The sequence below is a fragment of the Lampetra planeri genome, chromosome 76 (assembly GCF_965212315.1).
Source record: "Lampetra planeri chromosome 76, kcLamPlan1.2.h2, whole genome shotgun sequence".
Classification (NCBI taxonomy): domain Eukaryota; kingdom Metazoa; phylum Chordata; class Hyperoartia; order Petromyzontiformes; family Petromyzontidae; genus Lampetra; species Lampetra planeri.
The window spans coordinates 689,267-717,250 of NC_136181.1; the positions used below are offsets into that span (position 1 = coordinate 689,267).

The 27,984-nt window shown below is 48.7% G+C and overlaps 1 protein-coding gene across 2 annotated transcripts; it reads left to right on the forward strand.

Moving 5' to 3' along the window:
• Nucleotides 1-258: 258 nt before the first annotated feature.
• Nucleotides 259-27,967, forward strand: PLA2G3 (phospholipase A2 group III). Of its 2 annotated transcripts, XM_078620866.1 has the most exons (6): nt 259-2,509; nt 4,896-5,028; nt 15,876-16,010; nt 18,268-18,557; nt 23,759-23,941; nt 25,553-27,967. In XM_078620866.1, the coding sequence occupies exons 1-6, from the start codon at nt 982-984 to the stop codon at nt 26,404-26,406; spliced, it is 3,123 nt and encodes a 1,040-aa protein (XP_078476992.1). In that variant the 5' UTR covers nt 259-981; the 3' UTR covers nt 26,407-27,967. The 2 variants fall into 2 exon arrangements, with proteins under 2 accessions (XP_078476992.1, XP_078476993.1); XM_078620867.1 differs by lacking the exon at nt 25,553-27,967 and having other exon boundaries at nt 23,759-25,538.
• The last annotated feature ends 17 nt before the right edge of the window (nt 27,968-27,984 follow it).

Consider the following 27,984-nt stretch of genomic DNA (forward strand, 5'->3'; position numbering starts at 1 on the left):
TCAGATAATCGTCACTGGTGGTGGCCGTGAGCGGGAATCGAAGTCGGGTCGCCGGGCTCGTAGCACAGTGCACTAACCACTACCCTACCGCGCACGCACACACACACACAAAGACGGGCACGCGTACACACACAGGCAGACACAAAAGTGACGCACACAGACGCACACACACATAAACACCCAGCCTCGCTCGCCCATAAATAGGAGCGCAGATCGCTTTGGCGCATTCGTAGTCTCCATCACCAGCGACGTGGCCGGTCCCCTTGGCTCCAGCCTCATCTCACACCCACAGAGGGAGTGGATACATCATATTGACCAGCTAGTGAGACGGACTCCTCACAACGCGTGGGGCTACAGGGACTCACAACACGTGGGTCACACGGACTCGTGTAGAGGCATCGACTGCCCAGGCACACAGGTGGAGGGTTAGGGCTCTACACGCACAGGTAGGATCACTCAGTCAGTGAAACACTCTCTCCCGGTCTAACACTCTCTCCCAGGCTCACACTCTCTCCCAGGCTCAGTCTTACACCCTCACACACACATTATCTTTGACACTCGTTCACACCTATTCATACACACTCTCTCGTTCACACGCACTCTCTTACCCACTCACCCGCAATCACACAGTCTCTCTCACATGCACTCTGTCAAACACTCACCCACACACACACTCGTTCACACACTCTCAAAGCATCACACGCTCTCTCACACACACACTCAAAAACACACGCTCCCTCACACTCACTTTCTCACACACTCACACTCTCTCACGCATCCTCGCACACACACTGACACCCTCCCACACATAATATATACAAAATATATTGATAACCAAGGGAACTATTATCGATATACATTGAGAACTGCATATATACACACAGAATAGGCACACGAATAAATATTCTACTGGGCATACATAGTGAGAGTATAGACGGGCACAGAGAGTGACGCACAAAGCTACTGCACAGGAGAGTGGCCATGTGGCTAACACTCGCATTCACCACGCTCTCCTTGTGCCTCTGTATCGGGAGCGAACCCTCACACAAACCCGTGTCCAACCATGACCCTGGCGTAGTCCTGGGCGGTGGCGGCAATGTGGGCGGAAACACATCCGACCGAGTATCATGTGACCGGGCGCCACGTGGCCAGAGGGAGGAAGTAGAATCTGATGGGAAAAGTTTAAATGGCGGCGAGCACATGAGAGAGAGGAGGCGGGGGGATCAACTCGTAGTGGTTGGGGAGTCGTCTCGCTACCGGTCAAGTGCGGTCGAGGTTGGCGCAGGGGCGTCGGAGCTGGTTAAGAGAGTGTCAGAAGTCGAGCGGAAAATATCGCAGCTAGGAAATGTGGTCTCAGACTTAACGTTGGGAGCGTTTGCGCTGGGCACAGAATTTCCGGGCATCGAAAGCGAAACGTACAGGTTTTGTGCAAAAGTGTTTCGTTTTGGCATGGAATCGGGCATTGGAAAGGAAAACTCAGCTTTTTTTAAGAACTTGTTAGTGCTTGGATTAGAGTCATTGGATCTTGGAATGGACAGTTCCGACGGTGAGAGAAAGGCAGTCAAATTGGTCATGAATTCAGGCTTTTCAACAGAGCAGCTGAATCATCGCATGGAAGCATTCAAGTTTGCATCAAAACCATCTAATTTAGGGATAGAGAAGTCTGCCTTTGACTCAAAAGAATTCCACTTTGGCACCGAATCAAATTTCGGACCAGAGTCCAATTTTCAGAAGCAGGCATTCGAGTCTGGAACAGAGCCGTCAGATTATAGAGCCAGATCAATTGATTTCGGAACAGAGTCGTTGGATCTCGGAGCCGAAGTCTTTGAGCTGGGTGCAGATGCATTGGACTTTGGAGCTTGGGCCCTGCGTCTAGGGGCTGGGGCACTCGTCCACGCAGCGTTGAGCGTCGTGTCCGAGAGCGAGGCCTTTGGCAGCCTGAGAACAGCGTGCAGCGCGGCGCTGTCGAGCCACAACGCCAGGGGCTCTGGATACGCGCAGCAGATGTCCCACAGTGGCTCAGGTGAGAGCACCAGTGAGAAGATGCCACGGGCAGTCCTCACCGGAAGGTCGTCGAAACGAAAATCACCCGACAGCTCCATCACCAATCGGTTGTGGACTTTTGTCAGGCGGCAAGTCACTGACTTACCTTGGGAGAGAACGAATGAGTCAGACCAGACTCGTGTCGCGAGATTGCTGCTGAGCAAATGGATTCCGCTGCCGCTGAGGAAATCAGCCCTCGAAGAGAGCTCCATAGAAGCAACCTCGGGGAAAGACCACGGGGTGAGCAAGGAAGGACCAGAGGGTGCATCGTCACAAGGGGCAGCATCGACTGGAGGATACGTGGCGATTGGGGAAGGTGAGGATGGAGAGGTGGAAACGGAGGAGAAAGTTGGGGCATCGACGGCGATCGTCGCTGGGGCAAAGCGTCGGGTGAGGAGGGGCTTCACATACCCCGGCACGCTGTGGTGCGGGGCCGGGAACAGCGCAGACAACTTCGATCACCTTGGTGAGTTGGAGGTGGCACGGCCGTTGCTTACTTCACAATGGACATGGGAGATCCCGTGAAGCGATTCGCCAAAAAAACACAGGAGGCCACGTGCGCCATAAACCACGGGGCCAACATTTAGCACAATTGGAAAATTACTCGCGAAATTAATTCAATGGGTATAAAAATAGAGTGATATCGCCCCCTCCCCCCACGCTGGAATACTAAATACAATAGCCACCTGTGAAACATAGCACCTTGGTAATAGCCATGACGCTGTCAAAATGATGCAAACAAAGCAAATGTGCAAAATCATTTGTAAGTATTATGGGAGACTGGTCTTCAGATCGACCACACTCAGAAAAATTGTAGCAGATTTTAAAGATTGTCCACCTTCCAATCAGATTGAGCACCCTTTGTCAACTCCCCCCCTTGTGTAGCTCCTCGCCAATTGAAGTTGAGAACGCTATTTGAACTCATACAACCTTTAGACCAGGTAAGCATGTGTTTACTTAATTAATAAGAGAGTTCGCCCTCTCGGTGTCCCTTACAAAAGGAATCGTTGCCACTCTTCAGAAGCACGTAGTTTTCACCGCTACTTTTCAAAAGCATTTATGAACTTAGGGTCCATTATTAAGGCCACATTCCAACTGAGATAAAATATATATAGTTACCTGTTTTCAATTTGTTAAATAAATAGGATGCCTTTCACGGCATAATTTACTATTGGGCATGAATTTACACTGAACAATAAGAGAGTATTAATCTGACTCTGAGACTAAATAATTCACACTAAACTCTATGGTAGCCTTAGTCTGGCTTTGTGAGCCTCAGTGATTAGCACTGAACACTATGAGAGCCCTAGCCTTGCTCTGTGAGCCTTAGTGATTAACAAGTAATGGTGAGAATGGCATTGCGAAAATGCACGTAGATTTCCTAATATGGATTAACAACACTCCCACTTCATGTTATATATCTTACCCTAGATAAGCAACATACAAGGCAGTTGCCTAGATTCATAATATATAAGCGCCATTCCTTTAGATTTCCTACTATAATTTAGCAACATTCCCGCCACAGTCCAATCATAAAGGCTCAGTATTTGTGATGTGTGCATGTCTTTTTTAATTGTGGGGAGCGGCAGTGTAGCGGTTTGCGTTACGGACCCGGTGACCAGAGTTCAATTCCCGCTTACAGCCAACACCAGTGACGATTATCTAACCCGGACCTGGGCCTCCCTTAGGTCGACTCAGCCTCAAATTAGTACCTGGAGTGGTGTGAAAACATCACCATTGGGAAGGCAAAATAGGCCGGGCGTGGTGCTGGCCACTCGCCCCCACGTGTCGGTCTTCATCGGTGCTGCGCGCGAACAGCACTTGCGCCAACAGTCTGTTGAAGGCTTTAGGGGGATCTTTGTATTTTAATCGATGATGGCTGATGGAAGAGACTGCGGCTGTAATCATGTGGACTTTAAAGATCTCGTGACACAGTTGAGAAAATACTTCGTTGGCCACGTGTGGAGATGAAGTCACAATCAGGGTCGGGCATTCAGTAACAGCCGTATAATGCAATGTGAATACGAGACGGTGATGGTCCTTAAGAATAAACGGCACGAAGCAGTCCTTAAAGAGCCACCGCAGGGAGCCTCCCACTGGCTCTCTCTGCTCGGCTGGGGACCTCGAGGCCACGAGATTGGCCGAGAGGTTTCGAATTGGCACGTGCGAGATGATGGAAGGGGTAACGGGGGTTATGGGGGGGGGGGTGGGATTGGAGTGGGGGGCGGAGGGGAGGCAAGAGACCCCTAAATGGGATTCACACTCACGACCAATAAACTAAACTAATAAACGATTACATTAATTTAATTTTTCCACGCTATGAAACTCTTTTTCAGAAGCGACCTGGCCACAAACGATCGCTCAACTAAGTGGTTTATCATGTGGAAATGTATAGCATTAGCCAAATACTCTGAAGTGCATGTTGATTCGAAATTTGGAGGAAAAATCCAAGCGACCACGGGGAGAACGCAGAACCCAAATATACGGCAGAGTCGGGGCCGAACCCATGACCTCCTGCATGCCAGGCGAGAGAGATAACGTCTCAACACCGCGGCGCCCGTTAACCAGCGAGGAACACTGGAACCGGTCCTGGGGGCCTAGACTTAGGTCGACTCAGCCTTAAATGAGTATACCTGGTGGGGTGCATAGTAGACATTGGCACTGGAGAGGAGACAAAGGCGGCCAGGCTGGCGTGGTGGTTGTGGTGGTTTTGCTCCACCACCCAGGGGTGTGCCACTACGCCGAGCCCTTCACAGGCGTTACTGCTGCTGCTTGCGAACTAACAGCACTTGACTCGAGAGTCCCTTTGAAGGCTACATGGGGGACCTCTGTTTTCTCCGGTGCACCCACAGGCGAGTTCGAGGAGACGGATCGCTGCTGCCGCGACCATGACCACTGCGAGCACGTGATCGACGCGTTCCGATACAAATACGGACACCGCAACCTCCGCTGGTACACCATCTCGCACTGCGCGTGCGACCACAGGTGAGTCGCAGTGGCTCGGAGATGTGAACTACCTTGCCTGATATACATGAGGTTGTGGGTTCGATCCCGACCCTGACGCCTGCTGTATATTTGGAGTTTGCATGTCTTTCTCTCTCTCCCCGTGGTCGCGTGTATTTTCCTCCGGGCCCTCCGGTTTTCCCTGCATATATCGAAATAACGCGTTGATAGCATTTGGCTGCTATAAATTTCCACATGCTGGTATACCACTTTGTTGGGCTACCGTTTGTGATGGCCAGGCTGCTTCTGGAAAATAGATGTATTGCTTAGTGGGGACTTACTGGGTAAATTAATATTATTTAGTTGAGAGTCCGGAGGTGTTCGGCCGTGTGAGATACATCGGTGGCACGTCGTGCCACGTCGTGTCGTGTAGTAGTGGAGTGTATAGTAGTCTGTCTGTATGTTAAACTTCTTCCTCACCGTACATAGCCAACACTACATGGGGAGGCGTTCCCTAAAGCGTTAATTATTACGTATTAGCAATAAAATATATGATTCATTACAATATCAGTATTATTTACTGTTCTCACTAGTGCATCAACCTGATGTATGTATGTTGAACTTTTTTGGCACCGTACTAAATCGACCGTGCTAATCGGCGGAGGAGCAGGGGAAGGACAACAAGCTAAACGCATAATGCGATTCTATAGGAATGTGTTTGTCAATCTAGATTATGTAAAGGTGCAGAGCTCCAGCGGCTTCCTAATATCAGAAGGAGGAGCGTTCCAGACGGCCGCAAAAGCGCATCTTAAAGCATGCAATGTGGAGACCGCCTTTGTTCGATTGTTAGCCAAAAGCCGCTGCTGTGAGGAATTTATGGGAGAGGATGTACAAGGGGGGGGGGGAGTTTAGGGGGGAGGAAGTACATGGGGGGGGGGTACAAGGGGCGAGGAGTACAAGTTGGGAGGGGGTTCAGGAGACTTTATCCGCGTGTGTTCCGAACTCCGCGTCCCGTACGAGGCTCCTTCCTCCTCCGCCCCACTGATTGCATCGCTATCGGAACAGCAACTCTGCACGGACTCGGGTCGCCGGGTTCGTAGTTCAGCGCATTAACCATTACGCTATCGCACCCCACCAGCTCTACATACACTCACTCATACACTCACTCACTAGTTCACTCACCCACACTTATCAGCTCCACGCACTCACTCACACTCTCACCAGCTCACTTACCCACACACTCACTCATACTCACCAACTCACACACAAAAAAAACAAAGATCCCCCATATAGCCTTAACAGACTGTAGGGGCAAGTGCTGTTAGCGAGCACCTATGAACGGTACACGAGGGGGTGGGTGGCCAGCGCCACGCCCGACCGCCTTTGTCTCCCTAGTGGCGATGCTGAGTCGACCTAGGGGAGGCCCAGGACCGGTTCAGATAATCGTCACTGGTGTTTGCCGTGAGCGGGAATCAAACCGAGGTGGCCGGGTTCGTAGTGCAGCGCGCTAACCGCTACACTACCGCTCCCAAACTAACCCACTCATACACTCACACACACCCATTCACTCACATCACCCACTCACATACTCACCCACTCACACATCCACACTCACTTAGACTCACCAGCTCACTTACACACACCCACACACTTACTTACTCACTCACGCACACCAGCTCACTCACACACTCACTCACACTAACCCACTCATACACTCACCCACTCACACACTCACCCACTCACACACTCACACACTCACCCACACTCGCCTGCACTCTCATCCACACACTCATACAAGACAAAGATCCCCCCCCCAGACTTTGGGGGAAGAAGCTGTTAGCGAGCACCAAGGAAGGCCGGCACGGCTTGTAGATAGCCAGCACCACAACCGGCCGCCTTCGTCTCCCCAGTAGCGATATTTATACACCGCACCAGTTACTCATTTGAGGTTGAGTTGACCTAGGGGAGGCCCAGGACTAGTTCAGATAATTCGTCATTGGTTTTGGCCGTGGCGGGAATCGAACTCGGTTACCCGGGTTAGTAGCACAACGCGCTAACCGCTACACACCCACCCCCCACTTACACACACTCACCCACTCAACCAATCACTCACACACTGGCTTACACGAACCCACTGACGCACCCTCACCCACTCACGCACCCTCACCCACTCACTCATCTACTCACCCAATTACTCATCCACCCAAACACTCATCCACCCACTCACACACTCACTATAACCCACTCATGTACACACTTACCCACCACATACTCACCCACTCATCCACTCACTCACTCACTCACACTCACTCACACATACCCACTCATACACTCACACACTCACCCAAACACTCTTTCACACTCACACACTCACTCACTCACACACTCACGCATACCCACTCATACACTCACACACTCCCCCACCCACACTTATTCACACTCACCCACCCACAAATTCACCCACCCTCGACGTCATCACTGAAACCATCAGGTTCAAAAATCAGAGGCGGGGTAGGGGGACATCTTCATTCATAAGAAATTCAGAACATCTTGTGAATGTGATTAAAGATATTCAACTTAACCCTAGTGATATGCTGGTGAGCTTTGATGTAATTTATCTATTTACTAAGGTTCCAGTTAACGAGTCACTTAAATTACTCTATACGCTAGTAAATAAGACAGGTTTACCAAAAGATATTCCAAAACTAGTTGACCATTGTCTAAACAACACATGTATTTTTTTATGGAGAGGTGATTTCTGTACATGTGTAATGCGGGCGTAAATGGGCGGGTCGGATGTGACGATCCGAGAGGGAGGAGTCAGGGTCACGTGGGGGGAGATGTTATAGCGGGGAGACAGGAAGACATCTGGGTCAGTCGGGGGAGTGAAGAGTGGAGACCACGTTGGGTGGTCGCCGTGCCTCAGCCTGGTGGCTGAGGGGCTCATGACGGCGCCAGCCAGCGGGGTGGAAGAGAGAGTGTGGGAGATAGAGTTAGAGTGAGGCCACGCAGGGCGGAGGTCGAGGAGTGGCGAGATCGCCACACACACGGAGAGTAAGACTTGGCACCGTCGGCCAGCGGTGACCAAGCGCGGGGGAACGACGGGCAGCGGTGGAGCTGCAGTGAGGGTAGCGGTGGAGCTGCAGTGAGGGCAGCCAGAGGACTGCACAGGGGATCTGCAGCGGAGCTGCAGAGGTGTGGAGGCTACGTGAGTGAGGGCAGCTATGGAGCTGCCAAGGGGAGAGCTCTGAGCTAGGGCCGTGTGGGAAAAGTGTAAGAACCCGAATAAAGGACAACGGAGACAGACCCAGGATCGAGTCCTTTATTACACTGGTGTCAGAAGTGAAACGGCATGTCAAACAAGCTCAGAAGAAAGAATATTCCTGCGCCATCATCTGCTACATCATCCGACGACCTTCCTCAGACGGTGGACCTGCCTGCGATGGAAGAGGAGATCCGTGCTGGAACGAGTACGGGTCCGGGTGAGCAAGATGTCGCCGCGTCGGTGGACCTGTCTGCGCCGGAGGACGCCAACTTACGATGGAGACAGATGGCGGCGCAGATGGAGACCTTGAAAATCGTGCTGGCGCAACTGTGTGAGCTCACCACGCCGAGGACGGCGTCGGGGAGGCCCGGTGGTGATCCGCAGGCCTCCGCCTTTCCTGCGCTGCCAGCACCATCTGCCACACAGCACGAAGACGCCATCTTGGGTGTGGCAGGGGAGAAACGGCGGGAAGCCGCCGTCTTGTCTTCACCGCGGCGGGAAGATGCCGCCATCTTCAACATCGCGGCGGAGAGGCAGCCTTGCGCTGCCATCTGGAGGTGCCGCGGGGTGAGCAGCCTGCTGTGAGCTGCTGTTTTACGAGGAGGAGCTGCGAGGAGAGGACGCTGACGCTGCAGCTACTGGGGCGGGAGCTCTCCCGTCCTGGCTCGGGTGCGAGACAACGGAGCAGTGAGGCGTCTCAAGTTACCACCCTGCCGTCCTCTGCTTGCTGCAGCCCCGGGCGAGTCGTAACGATACGCACCCGGCCTTAACACACACCTCACCCATCTTTCGTGTGCCGGGGGGCGATTTTTGTCATGTCTCAAGCGTGCGGAGCGCGGTTCGGGCTGTGTGTGTGTTCTGGATGAACGCGCTATTTGCTTGTTGCTCGGTGTCAATTAGTGTGTATGTGTGTGTGTTGGGGATGGAAGGAGAGTCTGCTGTGCTTGCTGAGTGTCAAATAGTGTGTGTGCGCTGCGGCGTGGAGTTGTTATCTTGATGGCGAAGTTAATTATTAACTCGGGAGCGTCGGGTATCCTGCGCTGTACCATCTCGTGGGTTACCGTGTGCGACGGGCTTAATTGAAATTTTTTTTTTGGTGTATTGTGCTGCGAGGTGCTATGTGCGATGTGGTTGTTTGCAAGAGAGAGAATATTTGTGTTGTTGCTGCAAAGTTACGACAGGAGTGATGGTGTGTTGGTTGCCTGCAGATCTGCTTGCTATTGTGCTTAAATGTACGCGTGTGATCGCGATATGCTGACTGCATGTGCTGTTACACCGTTCTGTACGGTTATGGGGTGCGATGCATTGGTTCACTATTGGGGTTGGGATTGTTATTAATTGTGCGTACCTGTTGGAAAGTGGTAACAAATTCGAGGGGGACCCAAAAATGTGGTTGTATGGGTGTTTGTGCACACGAGATTGCGTGTATATTATAGGTAATTGAGTGATGGGACCGTAAATTGGCGCCAAGTGGCGTCGCTCATTCGGTTGATTGCATGCAGCCAGGAGTTGCTTTGCGGGTTGGTGTGTGTAACCAATGTGTTGTGGTAAAATATTGGTTAAAAATTCCCCGATATGACTGCTGTGCGCAGCAAGCTGGGGCTGTGCGTCTATCGTTGGTGGGGTTGTTACAACGTGACGGGGGATGCGTCTTGTGACCCCCAGCAAAGGGCAGCTGGGGTGCACACACGGAGAAAACTGGCCACGTGTTCGCACGTTGGGCCGCCATTTTGCGCGCACGCGGGGTATGGCGACAATGCGCTTTGCGCAAAGGGCCGCCATTTTGAGTGCGGGGGAAAACCTCGGTGGGGCAAATATTCCATCTGTTATGCCTGCCATTGTTGATTGGGTGATGCACGAGTTGTGGTCACATCGGCCTATGGCTGATGGCTGACCTGACAGCCCGGAGGCGAAACCTCCGTAGTATGTCTCAAACTAATGGGCCGTGTGCTCATATGGCTCGGGGAGTCATGGTTCAGTTGTGCGGTGGCAGACTGAACCTGGTGTGCCGGGGGCTCACGGGATCTGGGTTAGGGTGTTATTGTCTCTATAAGAGAACATTACCCCGTGGGGGGGGTCGTTGGTGTCTGGCCTTGCCGAGGGATTGATCTTCCCTTGGCTATACAGCGTCAGACTATAAGATGCTGGTGTGTGTCCATCGCTGATGGGATAGTAAGGGAGGAGCATGGCCGAGTTGCTGCTCATCCCCGAAATAGCACTAGCCGAGAGTATGATCAGTGGATGTTGCTGTGGTTTAACGACCACGGTGAGGGTTAGGGCGAGTTAAACGTTACCGCTGCGGAGCGTGGCTCGCTCCACGCGAGGGTGTGCGACTGGGGGTTTTGTTGAGAGTGACCATGGGTACATGCTGTGTACGTGTGATGTCTGTGCTGGTCCTCAATGGAGGACTGCTGGTGGGCAAGAGCAGGATTTTTTTGTTGTTGTTGTTGTCACGTATAAATAATATTGTTGTTAAAATGTAAATACTGGGGCATCCATCGCGGTTATTTTGGGTAATTATTGGGGTTTTCTTAAGCGGGCGGGATTTACATCATCTCCACTACCCTGGGGCCGGGTGGCTGTCGTGTACGACATGCGGATGTGCGTTGTTGTGCTGTGCCTCAGGGGATTGGATTCTCCTTCTCGTCACAGATCTTCGGCGCCTGCCACACTGGGTGTTACCTGGTGTGCTAACTGGATGAGCGCCCGTTCGTCATTCTGCTCTACCACTTGCTCTTTGATGTTGGACTTGAGCCGAGCGGATGGAACAACAACATGGACACGCTCTAAGACACCACATTTCTGGGTTGTGCGCGTGTGCCATTCTTGTGTGTCGGTTGCCGTTGTTGTGCTTTGTGCTATTATTATTCTTGTTGTTCTGTTCCGGTTCTTGATCCCTCCCCTTTCGTTACTTGTGTTGTTGTTATAATCTCCGTTGTGTCTGGGGGACTCCTGTTTGTGATGCCTTCGCCCGCATTATTTTGTTCTGTTTCAGCCGAGGACGGCTGGAATTTTCTCTACGGGGGAGGGTGGTGTAATGCGGGCGTAAATGGGCGGGTCGGATGTGACGATCCGAGAGGGAGGAGTCAGGGTCACGTGGGGGGAGATGTTATAGCGGGGAGACAGGAAGACATCTGGGTCAGTCGGGGGAGTGAAGAGTGGAGACCACGTTGGGTGGTCGCCGTGCCTCAGCCTGGTGGCTGAGGGGCTCATGACGGCGCCAGCCAGCGGGGTGGAAGAGAGAGTGTGGGAGATAGAGTTAGAGTGAGGCCACGCAGGGCGGAGGTCGAGGAGTGGCGAGATCGCCACACACACGGAGAGTAAGACTTGGCACCGTCGGCCAGCGGTGACCAAGCGCGGGGGATCGACGGGCAGCGGTGGAGCTGCAGTGAGGGCAGCGGTGGAGCTGCAGTGAGGGCAGCCAGAGGACTGCACAGGGGATCTGCAGCAGAGCTGCAGAGGTGTGGAGGCTACGTGAGCGAGGGCAGCTATGGAGCTGCCAAGGGGAGAGCTCTGAGCGAGGGCCGTGTGGGAAAAGTGTAAGAACCCGAATAAAGGACAACGGAGACAGACCCAGGATCGAGTCCTTTATTACACATGGAAAACTTTGAAGCAAGAGCACTTGCTTCAAGTACATTAAAACCATATTTTTGGTTTAAATATGTAGATGACACTTTGGTTGTCTGGCCACATGAGAAAGATACACTTAATGCATTTTTAAATAATTTTAATTCATAAAACCCGGCCATCCAGTTCATCATGGAAATGGAGGTGAATAACATACTCCCCTTTCTGGTTCTTTTGCTCGGACGCAGCCTAAATTGTAAAATAACACAGATTATCATCATCACCCCACACAGAAATGCTCTATCATCAAGATGCTTATACATTGGCCTAAAACAGTGTCAGATGGTGGAGAGAGATTAAATATCTTAAAGAAGCGCTACGATTGAATGGCTACATTAATGTTCAAATTAACAGAGCATTGAATGCCAAACCAAGATCGAACAGAAATACTGCTGAAAGCGATCAAGTTATTAAAACAATTAAAATACCATATATCGTGGGAGTAACTGACAAATTAGCTCGACTTTTGGAAAAGCAAAAAAATCTAATTCAAATTTGGCACGGTCCACAAAATTAAAAAATTAGTATCTTGTACTAAATATTAATTGCCTAAGTTATCAACAAAAGGTGTGTATAGGATTAATTGCCTATGTGGCAGATGCTCTATTGGACAGACATTAGCGTCAAACTAAAAGAACACCAAATAAATATTAAAAACTTTCAAACACAACTGTCGGCAGTTGCAGAACATGCTTGCCAAAAATGACACTCAATTGATTTTGATAAAGTTGAAGTGTTGTGTAAAACGTATTATTACTAGTCAAGACTAATTCGAGAATCCTTTGAAATTTAGAGAAATACAAATAATTTAACCGCTCTGACAACTACTGGCTTAGTGCGACCTGGAAGGGTATTATTAAGTAATTGTAAGATGAGGAGATCAAGAAGAAGGCAGAATAAGAGGTGGGGCGATGTGGTGCGGTTGGACATGGTGGCCCGAGGAGCGGAGGGAGAGATGGCGTGGGACGTGGCAGTGTGGAGAAGGTTGGCAAAGATGGCGGACCCCACATGACTGGGACAAACGCGTGGAAGAAGAAGATATTACAATTACTTATAAAGGAAACGCACACTAATTAAATGATTACTAATCTATTACATAATTACAATAGCCCCCCCTCCCCAGCCTCTGATTGCTGCCCCTGATGGTTTCAGTGATGACGTCATCCTGCTCTATCTAAGACTGGAAGCAGGTGGATGGCTTCACTATTCTGGCAAATCGCCCGATGATGCTGAATGTAATTAACAGCGAAAGTCGTATTCAAATTATAAATGTTGTGGATTTACTCTCCAACACACCGGTGGGCTGAAGTAGTAACTAACTGGAATGTTGTTTACGTTACAAACCTTACTGGCTGTGTCGGTTGGTGGAGGGTTATGACACATTTATACTTGACCAAAAAACCTTTATTATGAATAATATTGGTCGCGAAAGCCTACGTGTTAAACTCGCTCGCACATACACATTCACCCACCTACCTACATACTCACTCATTCACTCACTCACGCTCACACATACCCACTCATACACTCACGCACTCATCCACGCACACACTCACCCAAACACTCATTCACACTCACACACTCTCCCACCCACAAACTTATTCGCACTCACACACTCGCCCACCCACTCACCCACCAACCCACCCGCACACTCGCTCACACACTCTGCTCACTCACCCACTCGCACACACTCACAGACAACAATAACATCTCAACACGGTCGGTACGAGCAACACCGCGTGGCCTTGTAGACAAAACAATGGCACCGCCATGGGGTGAGCTCTTTCTTGTTTTCAACAACAAACCTTCGCAAAATGCACTGCGCCAGCAACACTTTTAATACAAAGTCGTGTGCTTCGAAGTCATACTTTTGATTATTAAAGGAGGTTGCCCGTTACACAACAGCTACCATTACTGGTTACCAGCCAAATTCCGAGTGGATTTTAAGATAATGCTATTAACCTATAAGGCTTTAAAAGGGCCCACCCCACATTACTTGCAGGAACTAATACATTTATATATTCTATCAAGGTCCTTAAGATCTCCTGATCTCCAACTGCGCAGCACTCTCAGGTCTCTAGAGTTGCGCTCTTTTGGTGATGGGGCTTTCGTTAGCGTGGCACCCAAGCTATGGAACGCCTTGCTACTTAAATCAGCAATCGGAGACTGTTGATATATTTAAGTCCGCTTTGAAAACCCATCTCTTTAAAGTGGCCTTCCCTCTTTTGATTGGTCGTTTTCCCTGGTTCTGTTTTTGTTCCTGCTAGTCATGCGTTGCGCATTGGTAATTATTCTCATTATTAGTGTAACTTAATCATGTCATATTACAACAAAAAATAGGCATCAGAAATTATTATATTTTTATCATTTTAAATCTCAGCAGGTCCCTTGGTTTGTGTTATACAAGTACGGTATTATCCACTCCGTCTCTCTTGTCTGGCCTTTGATTACACTGTTTAACATTTTTTTTGTCCCTGGGTAGTAAGTGTGATTTCCTAAATGCTTATGCCTCAAAAATACAGAAAATGGCTATTATTCCCCAAACTTTGCTTTTGTGAAATTTACCTATTTTCCAGAACATTCCAGATAGATTCAGTGCTGGGTAAACTTGGAATAACTTCTAGAACATTCTAGAACTTTCCAGTAATATAAATAGTAGTATGAATACAGGGGCCTTAAGCCCACCAGTTCAGTTTAGTTCCAACTGCTTAAGTGGATACACATCTACATTTTCTGAGATGGCATGAAGAGGCTGCGAGCATCCGGCAGACGCATTTTGCTATGTCTGTAGCCTATTTATCAAGAAAAGAGCGAAAACGTACTCTGTGGAAGCATCTGCTAAGATGTGTGAGGCCTACAAGGCATATTTCGGTATTCCTGTCAGGGATCAAGACAAACCCTGGGCACCTCATTTCACCTGCGAGCAATGCAAAAAAACTCTGGAAGGTAAGATGGACAATTGTTGCTCGGTATTTTTTTTACTCTTAGTGCAATCAGGTACAGAGTGGAGCCTTTACCCCATGTGAGCGGGGCTTGTTATTGAGTGGGTGTGGCTGTGTAAAACAATGCGAGGCTGAAAGAGGGAGGGGCCTCCAGCTGGCCACGTGTCCGAGTTGAGCCTCCTAGATATATGGTAACTTCCAGAGACGCGTAGAGAAAAGTCATATTCAGAATATTTATTTTTACTGGAGAAATTCGATAATAAAATACAATTCTCACGACGTTTCGGCCACAACGCAAACAGCCGTCCTCAGGTGAAGAACGGGTCTGTCGGAAAGACAGCTCTTTTTCACAGAGGGGTGCAAGGTATAGGAAAGGTAATACAAAAACGAGATAAAATACATTTACTTTACCAATGTAGAGCCCAATAAGATAGGAGCTTCTTTTTCAAAAGCGACCTCGCCACAAATGATAGCTCAACGCAGTTGTTTTCCACGTGGAAATGTATAGCAGCCAAATACTTACTCTTTGGTTCTTACGGTAAAGTCACGTAGTTAGACATAAAAGAAAAGAAAACAAATCACGACGTTTCGATAGCAACACAAGCGGTCGTCATCAGGCATGAAAGCTTCAAATCAAGATTTAGCCAAATAATATAAAACGCATGATGTTAATTCTAAATGTGGAGGGAAAACACGGAGGACCTGGAAACATTTTAAACTAAAAACTATTTTTAAAAAATTTAAGGTTACCAGGTAAAGCCCCCTGAGCTATGTAACTCTTTTCCAGAAGCGACCTGACCACAAATGATAACTCAATGAAGTGGCTTATTTTCACGTGCAAATGTATTGCAGCAGCTAAATACTCTAAACGCACGTAGATTCTAAATGTGGAAGGAATAACCGGATAAAAATCCACACAACCACGAGGAGAGAGACGTAAGGACTTCAAATATACAGTAGGCATCATGGTCGGGATCGAACCCACGAGCTACCTGCACACCAGGCGAGGTAGTTAACATTTTGCAACTGTCCCCCCCTTCCCTCTCATTCTGTAGCTTCAAGCAGTGCCTGCGGAGGTCCAACGACACGGCGTCGCTCGTCATGGGCCAGGCATACTTCAACGTCATCAGCGTGCCCTGCTTCACTCTCGAGGAGCACGAGGAGTGTGCCGAGAGGTCCTGGCTGGGATGGTAAAGGCTGTGCGATGCGACACTGCCACCACCGCTCCTCCAACCCGCATTGTCTCCACCCATGTCAGAATCAATCCATTATACGCACTGCTTCACACAGTGCGTATAATGGATTAATCCGATGAGCTATGAAGCTCTTGTCCACAAATGTTTAGTAGCGACGGGTCTTCGGGCAGTGGTGGGTCTACGGGCAGTGTTGAGTCTATGGGAATGTTGAGTGTATAGGCAGTGTTGAGTCTATGGGCAGTGTTGAGTCTATGGGCAGTGTTGAGTCTATGGGCAGTGTTGAGTCTAAGGGCAGTGCTGAGTCTATGGACAGTGTTGAGTGTATGGGCAGTGTTGAGTCTATGGGCAGTGTTGAGTCTATGGTGTAGTGAATCTATGGGCCTTGCTGTTCAGTGTACAGGGGAAGTTGATTCCAGTGGAGGGATGCAAGGAGGGAGAAGAACCGATCACGGGATTGGGTACAGATAGGAGGGACAGAGAGGGAAGATTGAGACCAAAGAGGACGAGAGGATGGGACAAGGAAGGAGATGAGATGTGAGATGAGGTGGGTAAGGCCATGGAGAGATTTTAGTTTATTTTGTTGTATCAACGTAAATAATTGTGTCACGTTGCATGAATAATACCAACTGCTAAATAATTACATATACAACGTAATTCGCTCTCTGTCGGTCACCACCTATCTTACGAGATACATCCAGAGGGGCACATCACCGCATTTTACGAGATGAAACACAACTATTGATCATTCATCTCATTCACATTCCTAACTGAGATATGATGTCTACAGGGATAGTTATTAAAATGATAGTAATCATGTACGGCCCTTTTCCAATCCACAGTAGGATGAAAGCCTCCCCTCTCCATGCCGTGTGAATTGACGAATGGGGAGATTAGGAGAGGGGGGGGGGATTAAGGGACCAATTATGATCTCACTTGCGGCTCATTATTGTGACAGACCCAACGCAGAAGATCCCTGGGTGTTATCTTCCACGAAGGTGTTCATGGTCCACCCTAAACTGGACACTGCACAGACCATGACAACAGATGCGGATACCTGATGCACAAACTATGGAATGTTAAAACTCTCCAGTGTGCGACTGTCGTCATCCAGAACAGACCATACAACATGTTTTCTTTGGGTCTTTCGGTAAAGTCACGTAGATAGGTTCAAAGAAAATAACAAAAAACTACGACGTTTCGATCACAACACAAGCGATCATCACTAGGAGGAAAAAAAGAGGAAAGCTGCTGAGGCAGACTGTTTTAAAGGTGTAAAATCGGTGTAGCTCAAGGGTCATAAACGACGTTGGCGGGGCTAGTGATGTTAATGTGAGAAATTAGCATGTTAATGTAAGATCGGAGGGCGACATCCACGGCAAAGGTGCGGAGGTGGCCATGTTAATGTTAATCTCTCTGACGCAGTTGTTATCTGGCTTGACCACCTGAATGTGAAATTATAGCTGTTGATCTGCATCCACACGAAATTAGAAGGCTTTTGCTTGCCATGGTTGGGAATCGAAATCTCGTTTTCGAGTGTGAACCAGCGCTCACCCTCTGGATGGTAACTCGACAGTCTCGAAATGCAACTACATCTCGAGACTGACAACAGCCCGGACTCTGATAGGTTCGCTAGACAATATACTTAGAGACCCGTCTCTGAGCTGGTCTAGAGACAATGATAGACAGACTGGTCTCAGTCATCCACTCACTCACCCACTCACTGACTTACCCACCCACTGATCTACTCACACACTCACTCATCCACTCACTCACTAATTTATCCACGCAGGAAGCCAATCTCTGAATCACTCACTGACTATTTCACTCACTCACCCACCCACTCACTCATCCACGAACTCTCCCACTCACTCAGTCATCCACTCACTCACCCACTCATCCACTCTCTGACCAAATCATTCACTCACTCACCCACTAACTTTCTCACTCAGTCATTCATCCACCCACTAACCCAATTGCTAACTCACTTACTCACTCACTACCCCACTCACTCACTCACTCACCCACTCATTTATCCACCCAGGAAGCCAATCTCTTACTCACTCACAACTTCACTCACTCAGCCACCCACACACTCACCCATCCACTCACCCATCCACTCATCAACTCACAGACGCCAGGTGCTGGCAGCGTGGTGACATTGGGCAGTCGATAGGCGATATGAGACTCGCAAATCGATCGCCAGCATCAATCCATACAAGCAAAGGGACTGACGGCATGCATTCGACTGCAGGTGCCAAAGGCACGAGACGGTCTACAGAGCTATCATTCGGGATCAGGAGCCCTACCAGTACGGCGCCGTGGATCTCATCGACCTGCCCGTGACCTCACCGACACTGGCGGCACGGGGGAATAAGGGCACGGAGGTGCCGGGCACGCAGGAGAGAGGGGAGACGGCAGAGGAGGGAGCGGCGGACGGGGCACGGAGCCCGGGGATCTCCTCCCCTGGGGCCGAGGGGATGGCTGGGGTCGCCGTGGCTGAGAAGCCGACGGTCAAAGCCGCGACAGAGCGGCAGAGTCAAGGTGAGCTCTGATCACCTCGATTCTGTCAGTCCACGAGTTTTACTAAGGAGTGTTAGCTGCTGATGTTGTTTAAGCATTTTAATTTGCGTGTGTTGTGACTCAAATGACAGCCCAATGAAGTGGATTATCACGTGGAAATATATAGCAGCAGCCAAATACTTTAAACGCGTGATGTTCATTATAAATGCGATTGGAAAAACTGTAGGACCCAGATAATTTTCACGCGACCACAGGGAAAGAGACGCGCAAACTCCAAATATACAGCAGGCATCAGGGTTGGGATCGAACCCATGACCTCCTGTATACCAGGCTAGTTAGTAAACATCTCATCACCGTAGTTTAGGCGCTGCCCTACAGCCACAAGAGACGCGGATATTTACCGCTTGCTGTACTGCCTCATGCAGCCATACCTGTGGTGGTGGACATTTATATTATAAAGCTACCAACTGTGCCAGTTTTAGTTTCAAAATGTTTTTCACGATATCCTGACCATTTGTGAAAATCCGGATTTTAATCCCCCGGTTTAAAATTTTCGGGCCGAATCCTGGGTTCACGATGCCTGAGTGGTGGGCGTGGGCTAGCTGAGTAGTGGGCGGTGACTACCTGAGTAGTGGGTGGGGCTACCCGAGTAGTGGGTGGGGCTTCCCGAGTAGTGGGCGGTCCCACCTGAGTAGTGGGCGGGGCTAACTGAGTTGTGTGGAAGGCTATTTCAGAATATAATATAATACTGTTTTTTTGGGGGGTTTGATAATTTGTCACGTAAACAGAATTTTCCAATTCGTTACTAGTACAGCACACCGGCGTGTTAGAGAGCCAAGCCACAAGATTTACAATCTGAGTATGACGTTCGTCAGGATTACAACTAGCTTCATCAGGCGACAGCCAGATTTATTGGCAGCGGGCAGACTTCCTGACCACCTCCGATTAACGCTTTTGGCTATGTACGGTGCGAACACTATACACTACACTATACACTACAGACATTACACGATACACTACATGGCTATACACGACACAGTACACTATGCGACTGTATACTACACTACCATACACTACACCACTATACTAAATTGAAAACTCGTTTTTTTATAACTGCTTTTTGTGTGTTAGTTTGTTGTTCTTCCCCCGCAACCTCTGATTAGCATGGTTGGCTATGCACAGTGCGAAAGAAGTTCAACATACACATCTAGTGGGTACAAATGGAAGGAGGCTTCTCTGGAGGCAACACGTTTTTTTATTCAATAACGATACAGCTTAACACAAAGGGGTTACAGCCCCTTTCACCCGATATCCTAAGGAGGTATGTCCTCACTAGCGTGCCCTACACACTGGGAGAGCTGTCCGCTAAGGGTCCTCTGGCTAGCGGGACCTAGGGAGGCTAACCTGACCCAGCCAAGGTCCTCGGGTCCTATCCACAGGGCTGCTCCGACCCGACCCAGCCAAGGTTCTCGGGTCTGGCCCCCGGCTCCAGGTCTTCCAGGTGGCTTCTTGAGTCTTCGAGTGGATGACAACTATCGGGCCCGTTCAGGGACCCAGCTTTTATACACATTCCCAGCTCATTCCGCCCCTAGTCACACCTTCCTTCTGGAATCTTCCCGAGGGACCTGGCGTGTGACGTCATCCCCCAGCCCCCTTTTTGGGGTCTGGGGTCCGCACCCCTGGTCACCATGATCCCCAGGGATTACCTTGGCCCAACGGCCCGACTTCATCGACCTCGCCGGCTCAGCCTCTATTCTGCCCCCTGTTGACACGGGGCCGGTACTACCGGCTATGAGTAGTGGCGATCGCGCTCAACAATGTCACTACACACACATTGCACCGTCAGAACCTGAGTATAAAACATACAAATATGCCAGTTACAAGCGGATTTAACCAAAGAAAGCCCTATAAGCAGCCTTTGTGGACTTCCAGAAGCCTGGAAATTGTTTGCAATTACATCCACCTGTTCACGCTATGAACAGCAAACCATATATGATACAATAGGGGGTCCAGAGAGTGACGCCTGACTTTTAATCGAGCTCCCGGCCATGGGTTACTCAGCAGAGCCGTGAAATAGGAATGTCTATTTTGTGTTTGTTATCGGGTTGTAACTAAGGGTGAATTCGACTTTAAAAAAATCTAAATACCAGAGATCCGCGTGAGCGGTACCTGTCACCTCCAAGCCAGCTACACAGCTGGATGCGTCGCTAGGAGACTTTCCTTGTTGGTTTTTCTCGCTCGGCGCCACGGTGGCTCGGATATGTTAACTACCTCGCCTGGTATACAATCGATGTAGATCACCGACCCCCCCCCTGCCCCGTACTGTGACCGAAGCTGTGTACTCGGCTAATGTTGAGTCCTCACATCTGACCACAGTTGACATCTACCCTTTCTGGGTGTTAAGATGTGCAAACACCAATTAGGTACCTTTTGCAAGGCATATATTATCCGAGCATGTTTGCATGTTTTCCACAAATACGTGCGGCTAATTCAGACTTGATTCCTTGCAAAATGTATCTATTTGGTGTTTGGATATCTTAACATGATATCTCAATACCATCTTACTGCCTGCAATCCACCTCACAACCATCTCTCTCTACAACCACGATAGTGTTATCTACCTCGCCTGGTATACAGAGGTTCGTGGGTTCGATCCATACCCTGACGGTGCCTGCTGTATATTTGGAGTTTGCGTATCTCTCGCCCCGTGGTCGCGTGGATTGTTCTCAGGATCCTCTGATTTCTCCTTCCACATTTATAATTAACATGCGTTTAGATTATTTGTCTGCTATAAATGTCCATACGATAAGCGTCTTCGTCGAGCTATAATTTGTGATAGCCAGGTCTCTTCTGAAAAAGAGCTACATCACTGAGTGGGCTTTACATGTAAAAAAATATATATATTTTAGAGTTTTTATAGTAAAAAAAAGTCATCACAATTTCCACTTGAACGCCACTCTTCGCGAGTGTAGTGTCGTGTAGAATCACTCAGTCGGACACGCTGTTCCAAGTCACCTGCTTACACTTTATTACTCTACTCCTGCACCAGTTGTAGGCACTCTTATCTCTGTCTATATGGTCACTTTGTTAACCAACTTCCCCTATCAACATTACACCTCGCTGACCTGCCTGCAGCAGCTCTTTCTCTCAGCGGCTCTGCACTCACAACTCCGCACACAGACCGCAGCTCACACAGGGCTTGCACACAGCTGCTCTCACACAGAGCTTTCACACATTAGCGCTCACACAGAGGCTTCGCTCACACAGAGCTTGTAGACAGCTGCTCTCCCTCTGCACCGCTGCCCTCGCCTACATTCCCTCAGACCCACTCACTCGTCCGATCCGTGCGGGGGGATCAACCATCACCTGCCCGGCGACTCGTGAGGGTTGAGGTCCATCCCTGGCTTGAGCGGCAGCGGTGACATGTCTTCACCTTGGTCGCAGGAACCCAAACTCTCGCTCCGTCGCTTCGCTCTCACGCACCCCCTTTTATCCTCCTCCCAATTATCCAGCTCCTCCACATTTCCGGGCCGACCCGTCTGCAACAGATTCTCATTTTAATGAGGTGGAGGTTTGCTCGTGCAACCTTAGGTTGCACACGCGCACCTGCCTGCCCTCAGTTGCCCTCGGCCAACAGTGCGCACCGCGTATTTTACCACACTACACGAGTATAAACTGCAGCAAACAGCAACATCTGCCCATTTCTTGATATTTCGAACGTCAAAGCCAGCGGCAATTGAGCTACTATCTTGATTTGAAGCTTTCGTGACTGCAGGAATCCATACTCTTTGTTTTTTTCGATAACGTCACGTAGGTATAAAATTTAATAAATTACATTTCGGGCGCAACACAAGCATCCCACCTGATGACGGACGCTTGTGTTGCGCCCGCAACGTCGTGCTTCATTTTATTTTATACCTACGTGACTTTACCGAAAAAACCAAAGAGTTATTGAGCTTCTCTTTGAGGTTAATCTAAATAATATGAAAAAAGATTATTTATCTGATTAATTTGGCGACTTCCTGCTGAGTGGGTTTTTTTTCCACACGGTTACTCAGCGCAGGCATGGACATCAAATGGCAAGCAACAAACAGCACCATCGCATATTCTAGAAATCGGAGTGGCGTAACACGTGAGTTGAAATATTGAGTTTGTTCACAACAGATTGGGGAGGGAATTCCCAAATGAAAAAGTTCAAGAGAAGAAGCAGCTAGAGGAGTGTTGTGATCTGCAGCGTGGTGAGTTGGTGAGTGGGTGGATGAGTGTGTGATTAGGTGAGTGGGTGGGTGAGTCGGTGAGTAGGTGCGTGGGTGGGTGAGTGAGTTGTTGGGTGAGTAGGTGAGTGTGTGGGTGAGTGAGTTGTGGGTGAGTTGTTAGGTGAGTGGGTATGTGAGTGTGTGAGTTGGTAAGTGGGTGGGTGTGTGTCTGAGCGGGTGTCGGGGTTAGCGCACTGCGCTATGAATCCGGCGGCCCGAGTTTGATTCCCGCTCACGGCCAAAACCAGTGACGATTATCTGAACCGGTTCTGGACCTCCCCTAGGTCGACTCAGCCTCAAAATGAGTACCTAGTGCATGTGTAAACATCGCCACTAGGGAGACAAAGGCGGTCGGGAGTGGTGCTGGCCACCCATCCTCTCGTGTGCCATGCCGGCCTTCATAGGTGCTCGCTACCAGCACTTGCCCCAGCAGTCTGTTAGGGCTTTACTGGAGACCGTTGTCTTGTGTGTCTGAGTATGTGAGTGTGTTACTGGATGGGTGAGGGCGTGAATGAGTGCTCGTAACAGCACTTTTGCCCAAAGTCTGTTAACGTTATACGGTAGACAGTTGTCTTTGCAGGTGAGTATCTGAGTGAGCAATGAGTGATTGTGTGTGTGTTTTGTGTGAGTAAGTGCTTTGTTGTAACCTGCAGTGTTGGTGGTGAGTGAACAAAATATTAAACGAGTTAGTATTTTGGACAAAGAGTCCCCATCACGGGAGGAGGAATCGATGAGTGACATTCAAGAGATCAGTAACCGCGTTATTACCAATACGAAGAGTAACAGGGAGGGCTACTGTCTGCTAGCGAGCGAGCGACCGGGGTTAGTGCGATTCGGGGTTCATCAATCACTCTGACCGCTTTCAAATGTGGGCTGGGCTGTTGAGATACGGAGGTACTTACTGCCTGCCAAAGGTCAACCACGCGGAAATGTGACCGCTTGAATGTTGATCTCTAACTGCGACAGACAAGGACACCTCGACGAAGCAAGGAAAGCCAAGGACGGCTGCAGGCAAGGGGGGCAGAGGCCGTGAAAAGAATCGGGGCAAGAAGAGGCGAGGACGCAAGAGGAAGGGAAACCCCAACTCGGCGCCGAGTGGGAAGGCAGCTTTGCCAACGATGCAGCAACCTGCGATCTTGGACCTCCGAGGTCTGTATACCCATATAGGGAGCGGCTGAAGAGAGGACACAATCGCGTTTCTGTCTCACCCGACGTGGAGATTTAGGGCTGTTTATTAAAAAAAGTGGAGCGAAGCAACGACTACGTTGTGTTGCTGCGTTGAGGCAGTGATGCACGATCAATAATAAGATAAAACAAAACCAATGCAATTCCTGCTCATGCGCTAGTATGATCCTGTCCGTCTAAACACACGCTTCACATTTGTGGAAAGGTTTGAAGGAGAAGGTACGTTCAGGCTTGATGTAAATGTAGACGTAAAGGGCGCCACAGCGGTTAGATGTTTACTACCTTTCCCGGTATACAGGAGGTCGTTGATTCGATCCTGACCCTGACGCCTGTATATTTGGAGTTTGCATGTATCTCTCCCTGTGGTTGTGTAGATTTTTTTCCTGGTCTTCCGGGTTTTCCCTCCACATTTAGAAGCATGCATATTAGCGTATATGGCTGATGTAAATTTCCACATGATAAGCCACTTCGTTAAGCTATCATTTGTGGCCAGGTCGCATCTGAAAAAGACCTACGTGGGCTGTAGCTGGTAAAATAAAAATATATAGTTGAGTTTAGAGTTTAACTTGGTTTGTGAATGCCTCAATCGGCTGTTTGTTTTTAACGTCCTGACTGCCCGTTTGTGTTAAAGGCTTCTGATTGGTGTAGGGAGGCCTAAAAAATATTGGTTATGATCAGAGAATTAAATTGATTGGAGGAGAAATTCCAACGTTAAAGGCTGGGAAACGATGATTGACTGCCGGGGTAATGGTTGCCAACCGTTAGATAAGAAGGACGAGGATTGGCCGAGGGAAATTGGGCGAGCGAATCTCCGAGAAAGGGGGCTGGAGGAAATCTAAAAAGGAGATGGCTCAAGGGGAAGGGATGGTTGGAGAGAAGACGAAGTTCAGGCCTAAAGAAAAGTGTTTGTGTCTACAATAAAGGCTCTTAGTAAAGCAAGAATGCGTGTCGGTCGTTGTTACATATTTATAATTAAAAGTGCAATTAATTTTGCTTTACTTTGCTTCATTCACAAATTTGTACCATGCGAATTGTTAAATTGGTTAAACAACGTCGTGCACTTACGAGTGTGTGTGTGAATATGAGAATACATGCCTGCCTTGTAGGGGAGAAAGTGGAGGGCTGCCTCCACTGTGTGAATGTATTTTCTCTCCATAATAGTTTTCTTTTAGGTTAGAGCGTGTAAATATAAATGTGTCATTAAACCTGCCACCATCACCTGACAGTTACTTAGGAAAGTTCTCACGTAAACAAAACATGCCAAATTCTTTACTAGTTCAGCACTCACCGATGTGTAAACCCACAACATTTACAGTCGGCATCATCAGGCGACAGCCAGAGTTGTCTCGCATTTTAAATGTGTTTACTCTGCAATACACAACCGGTATACTGTACTAGTAACGAATTGGCATGTTTTGTTTACGTGAGAAACCTTACTAATTGGCTGTCACGTGTTGGCGGGTTTAATGACACATTTATGTTTACACAATCTAACCCAAAAACCTCTTATAGATATTGGCCGCGAAAGCCTCCTACGTTTTAAACCGTTTCTTCTCTCCCTTCTCGTTCATACAGAAAGCAGACCTATGGATACGTCTACAAATGCACCGAGAGTGGACACTGGCTCAGCCCCGGGCTCTCGCCCCATTGCAAACCCTCAGACTTTTCTGGCTAGAAGGCGTCAACATTTTGCTGATTTGCTCAAACATCTGGGCACCCATCCACGGGCCGCAGGAACATTGCCAGCTGTAATCCCCCCGAAGAGAGCAATTCGGGGAAATGGTAAAATGAGCCTTGGCTATTCCCTGCCCCCTTCAACCTTAAACAGCCTCCCAACGACCACCTCCAACCCCAACAACAACCAAACGTCTGTCGTGGTCTCCCAATTGCACTTGCCAGCTGGCCGTCAGCAGGTCGCCAAGTGCCCGTATGGGCTCTCGCTAATGGCGCGACTGTTATCCCGCGGAAAACCAAGGAGGCCACCAGCACGCCCACACAATAAAATGGCGGTGGCATCGCTGGATTTTGGTTTGCAAACGGTGGTGTCGATCACATCAGCAGCGATGACGACGACGATGGTGCCAGGGCAACAGATCCCATTCTTCACAAAAGCAGCAGCAGTGGCGGTGGCAGATGGGCGATCGTTTTACCATGCTGGCAAGAACGCGTTGAAGGCCACTGCCTTTGCAGGCACTGGTTTGAGAGCAATGATTGCACCAACGTCGTCTGCTCTCCAGCCTCTGGGTAGAATAACGGTGCAACCGCTCGTGAACGGTGACAATGTCGCCACTGGTGGCACAGTTATTCTCAAGGCAAAGCGCAAAAAGGGCAGAAAGAGAAAGAAAAGTGCGACATTGCTCGCGACACAGTCGCTCGATAATTCACCAGCAGAGAAGCCCTCTCGTTTTTCTAGGCTTTGGCTTACTTAGCGACTGGCGGTTAACTACCAGTCATAGTTAGAATAGAATGCAGGGTCTGCTGTGGACTTATACGAATATTAGAGGTCTATCTTTTGTCTGTTTGCTTATAGATTCTTTGCACATAACCATAGGCTGGAGCAATTAGAAAGAAATGGGTGAATATGACAGGCAGAGGCAAGGGGCATGTAACCCCAAATAGGCCCTGAATCAGTTGGCTAATCGTATCCAAGTAGCCACATCTTTATTCATAGGAAAATCACAACAAACTTTGTCGTTTGGTCATATTTTTTCTCATGGAAATTGATATACTGTGCTTTAAGCACATTCCGAATGTGTGGCTCGAATGACAGATCTGGGTAAAAATGACCTAATTTCCCAACTCTTCTGAAATCACAAGGAAAGCTATACCAGAAGAATTCACGTTGGGTTCATAGTCAACTTAGAGAAATCTGTTTGGCTCCAGGCTCCCAACAACACCACCTCAGTTTGATCCCAACTTAACGTTGATAAATGTCATGTTGTACATTTTCACGTCAGCAAGATAAGCCGTCAGTGTACTTTATGGCTCAGGTGTTGCCTGGTTTAAACGATAAGTACAGCGGAGTATGGTCAGCATAGCAATGAAAATGTTCCTTACTGGATGTGAACAACATCGCCCAAGAGTAGCAGCATCTACAATGTAACTTAACAGAACTCTATGCACCATTGTATGGCAACAATCTTTTTGTCCTTACTCTATTTTAACAGATTGCATATTTGTACACTTTTAGGGATATAATTTCTGTCCTCCAGTCTTGAGCCTGAAATAAGTGGTGTGAAGATGTCATCAATATGCAGCTACAAAGCAGCAGGAAGTGGTAGGGAGTAATACCTGGAGTTGAACGGATTACCATAAATATTCATGTTGTTAGATTATCATAAATTATGTTCGCTAAATATCCGACAAAATAATTGTTAAAGGTGTGTGGATCACTCATTGGTCATGTCGGGTGGAGCGAGGTGTACGACACACATCTTACTCACGCGATCTGATTCTTATTGGTCGCAAAAACCGATACGTTAGAATGGTCAACAACATTGAAAACGACCCTTGGCTCTTGACAATGAATGGCCAATAGTTTTGAAGGCTACTCCCGTAACAAAAAGCTAAGCCCATACCAGAAGGAATCAGCACATCATTCACTACTCTAGTGAACAACAAAAACATGGGCAGCCAATACGCCTTCTTCCCATTATTTGTCCCCAATGTATTTTTTTTCCACATCGCACCAGCCACATCTGAGCATTGGGTACAATACAAGCACATCTCTGTAACGATGTGCTCCCGGAAGCGTACCGTGGTGTTTGAAAATCTTATGAGAGAGGACGACAGAGCTTGGATAATTGTTGGCAACTGCTTACCACGTGGCAGCCTCCCTGCTTCTCTGTAGTTCCTTATTCTTGAATCGTTTTCTGTCTCCGAGAGTAAATATATAATTTGCGGCGCGGTATGAGTTGAAGTTGTTGCTATTATCAACGCAAAGGCAAATAATCAGATGTTTAACATGTGTAATAAAGGTCGTTGAGACAACTTCTGAATTTCAGTAT

Coding starts and splice junctions, on each gene's coding strand:
- PLA2G3 (XM_078620866.1), top strand. CDS start 982: ATGTGGCTAACACTCGCATTCACCACGCTCTCCTTGTGCCTCTGTATC. Junction 5,029..15,875: donor CACTGCGCGTGCGACCACAG/GTGAGTCGCAGT, acceptor CTCATTCTGTAG/CTTCAAGCAGTGCCTGCGGA. Junction 18,558..23,758: donor GACAGAGCGGCAGAGTCAAG/GTGAGCTCTGAT, acceptor TAACTGCGACAG/ACAAGGACACCTCGACGAAG.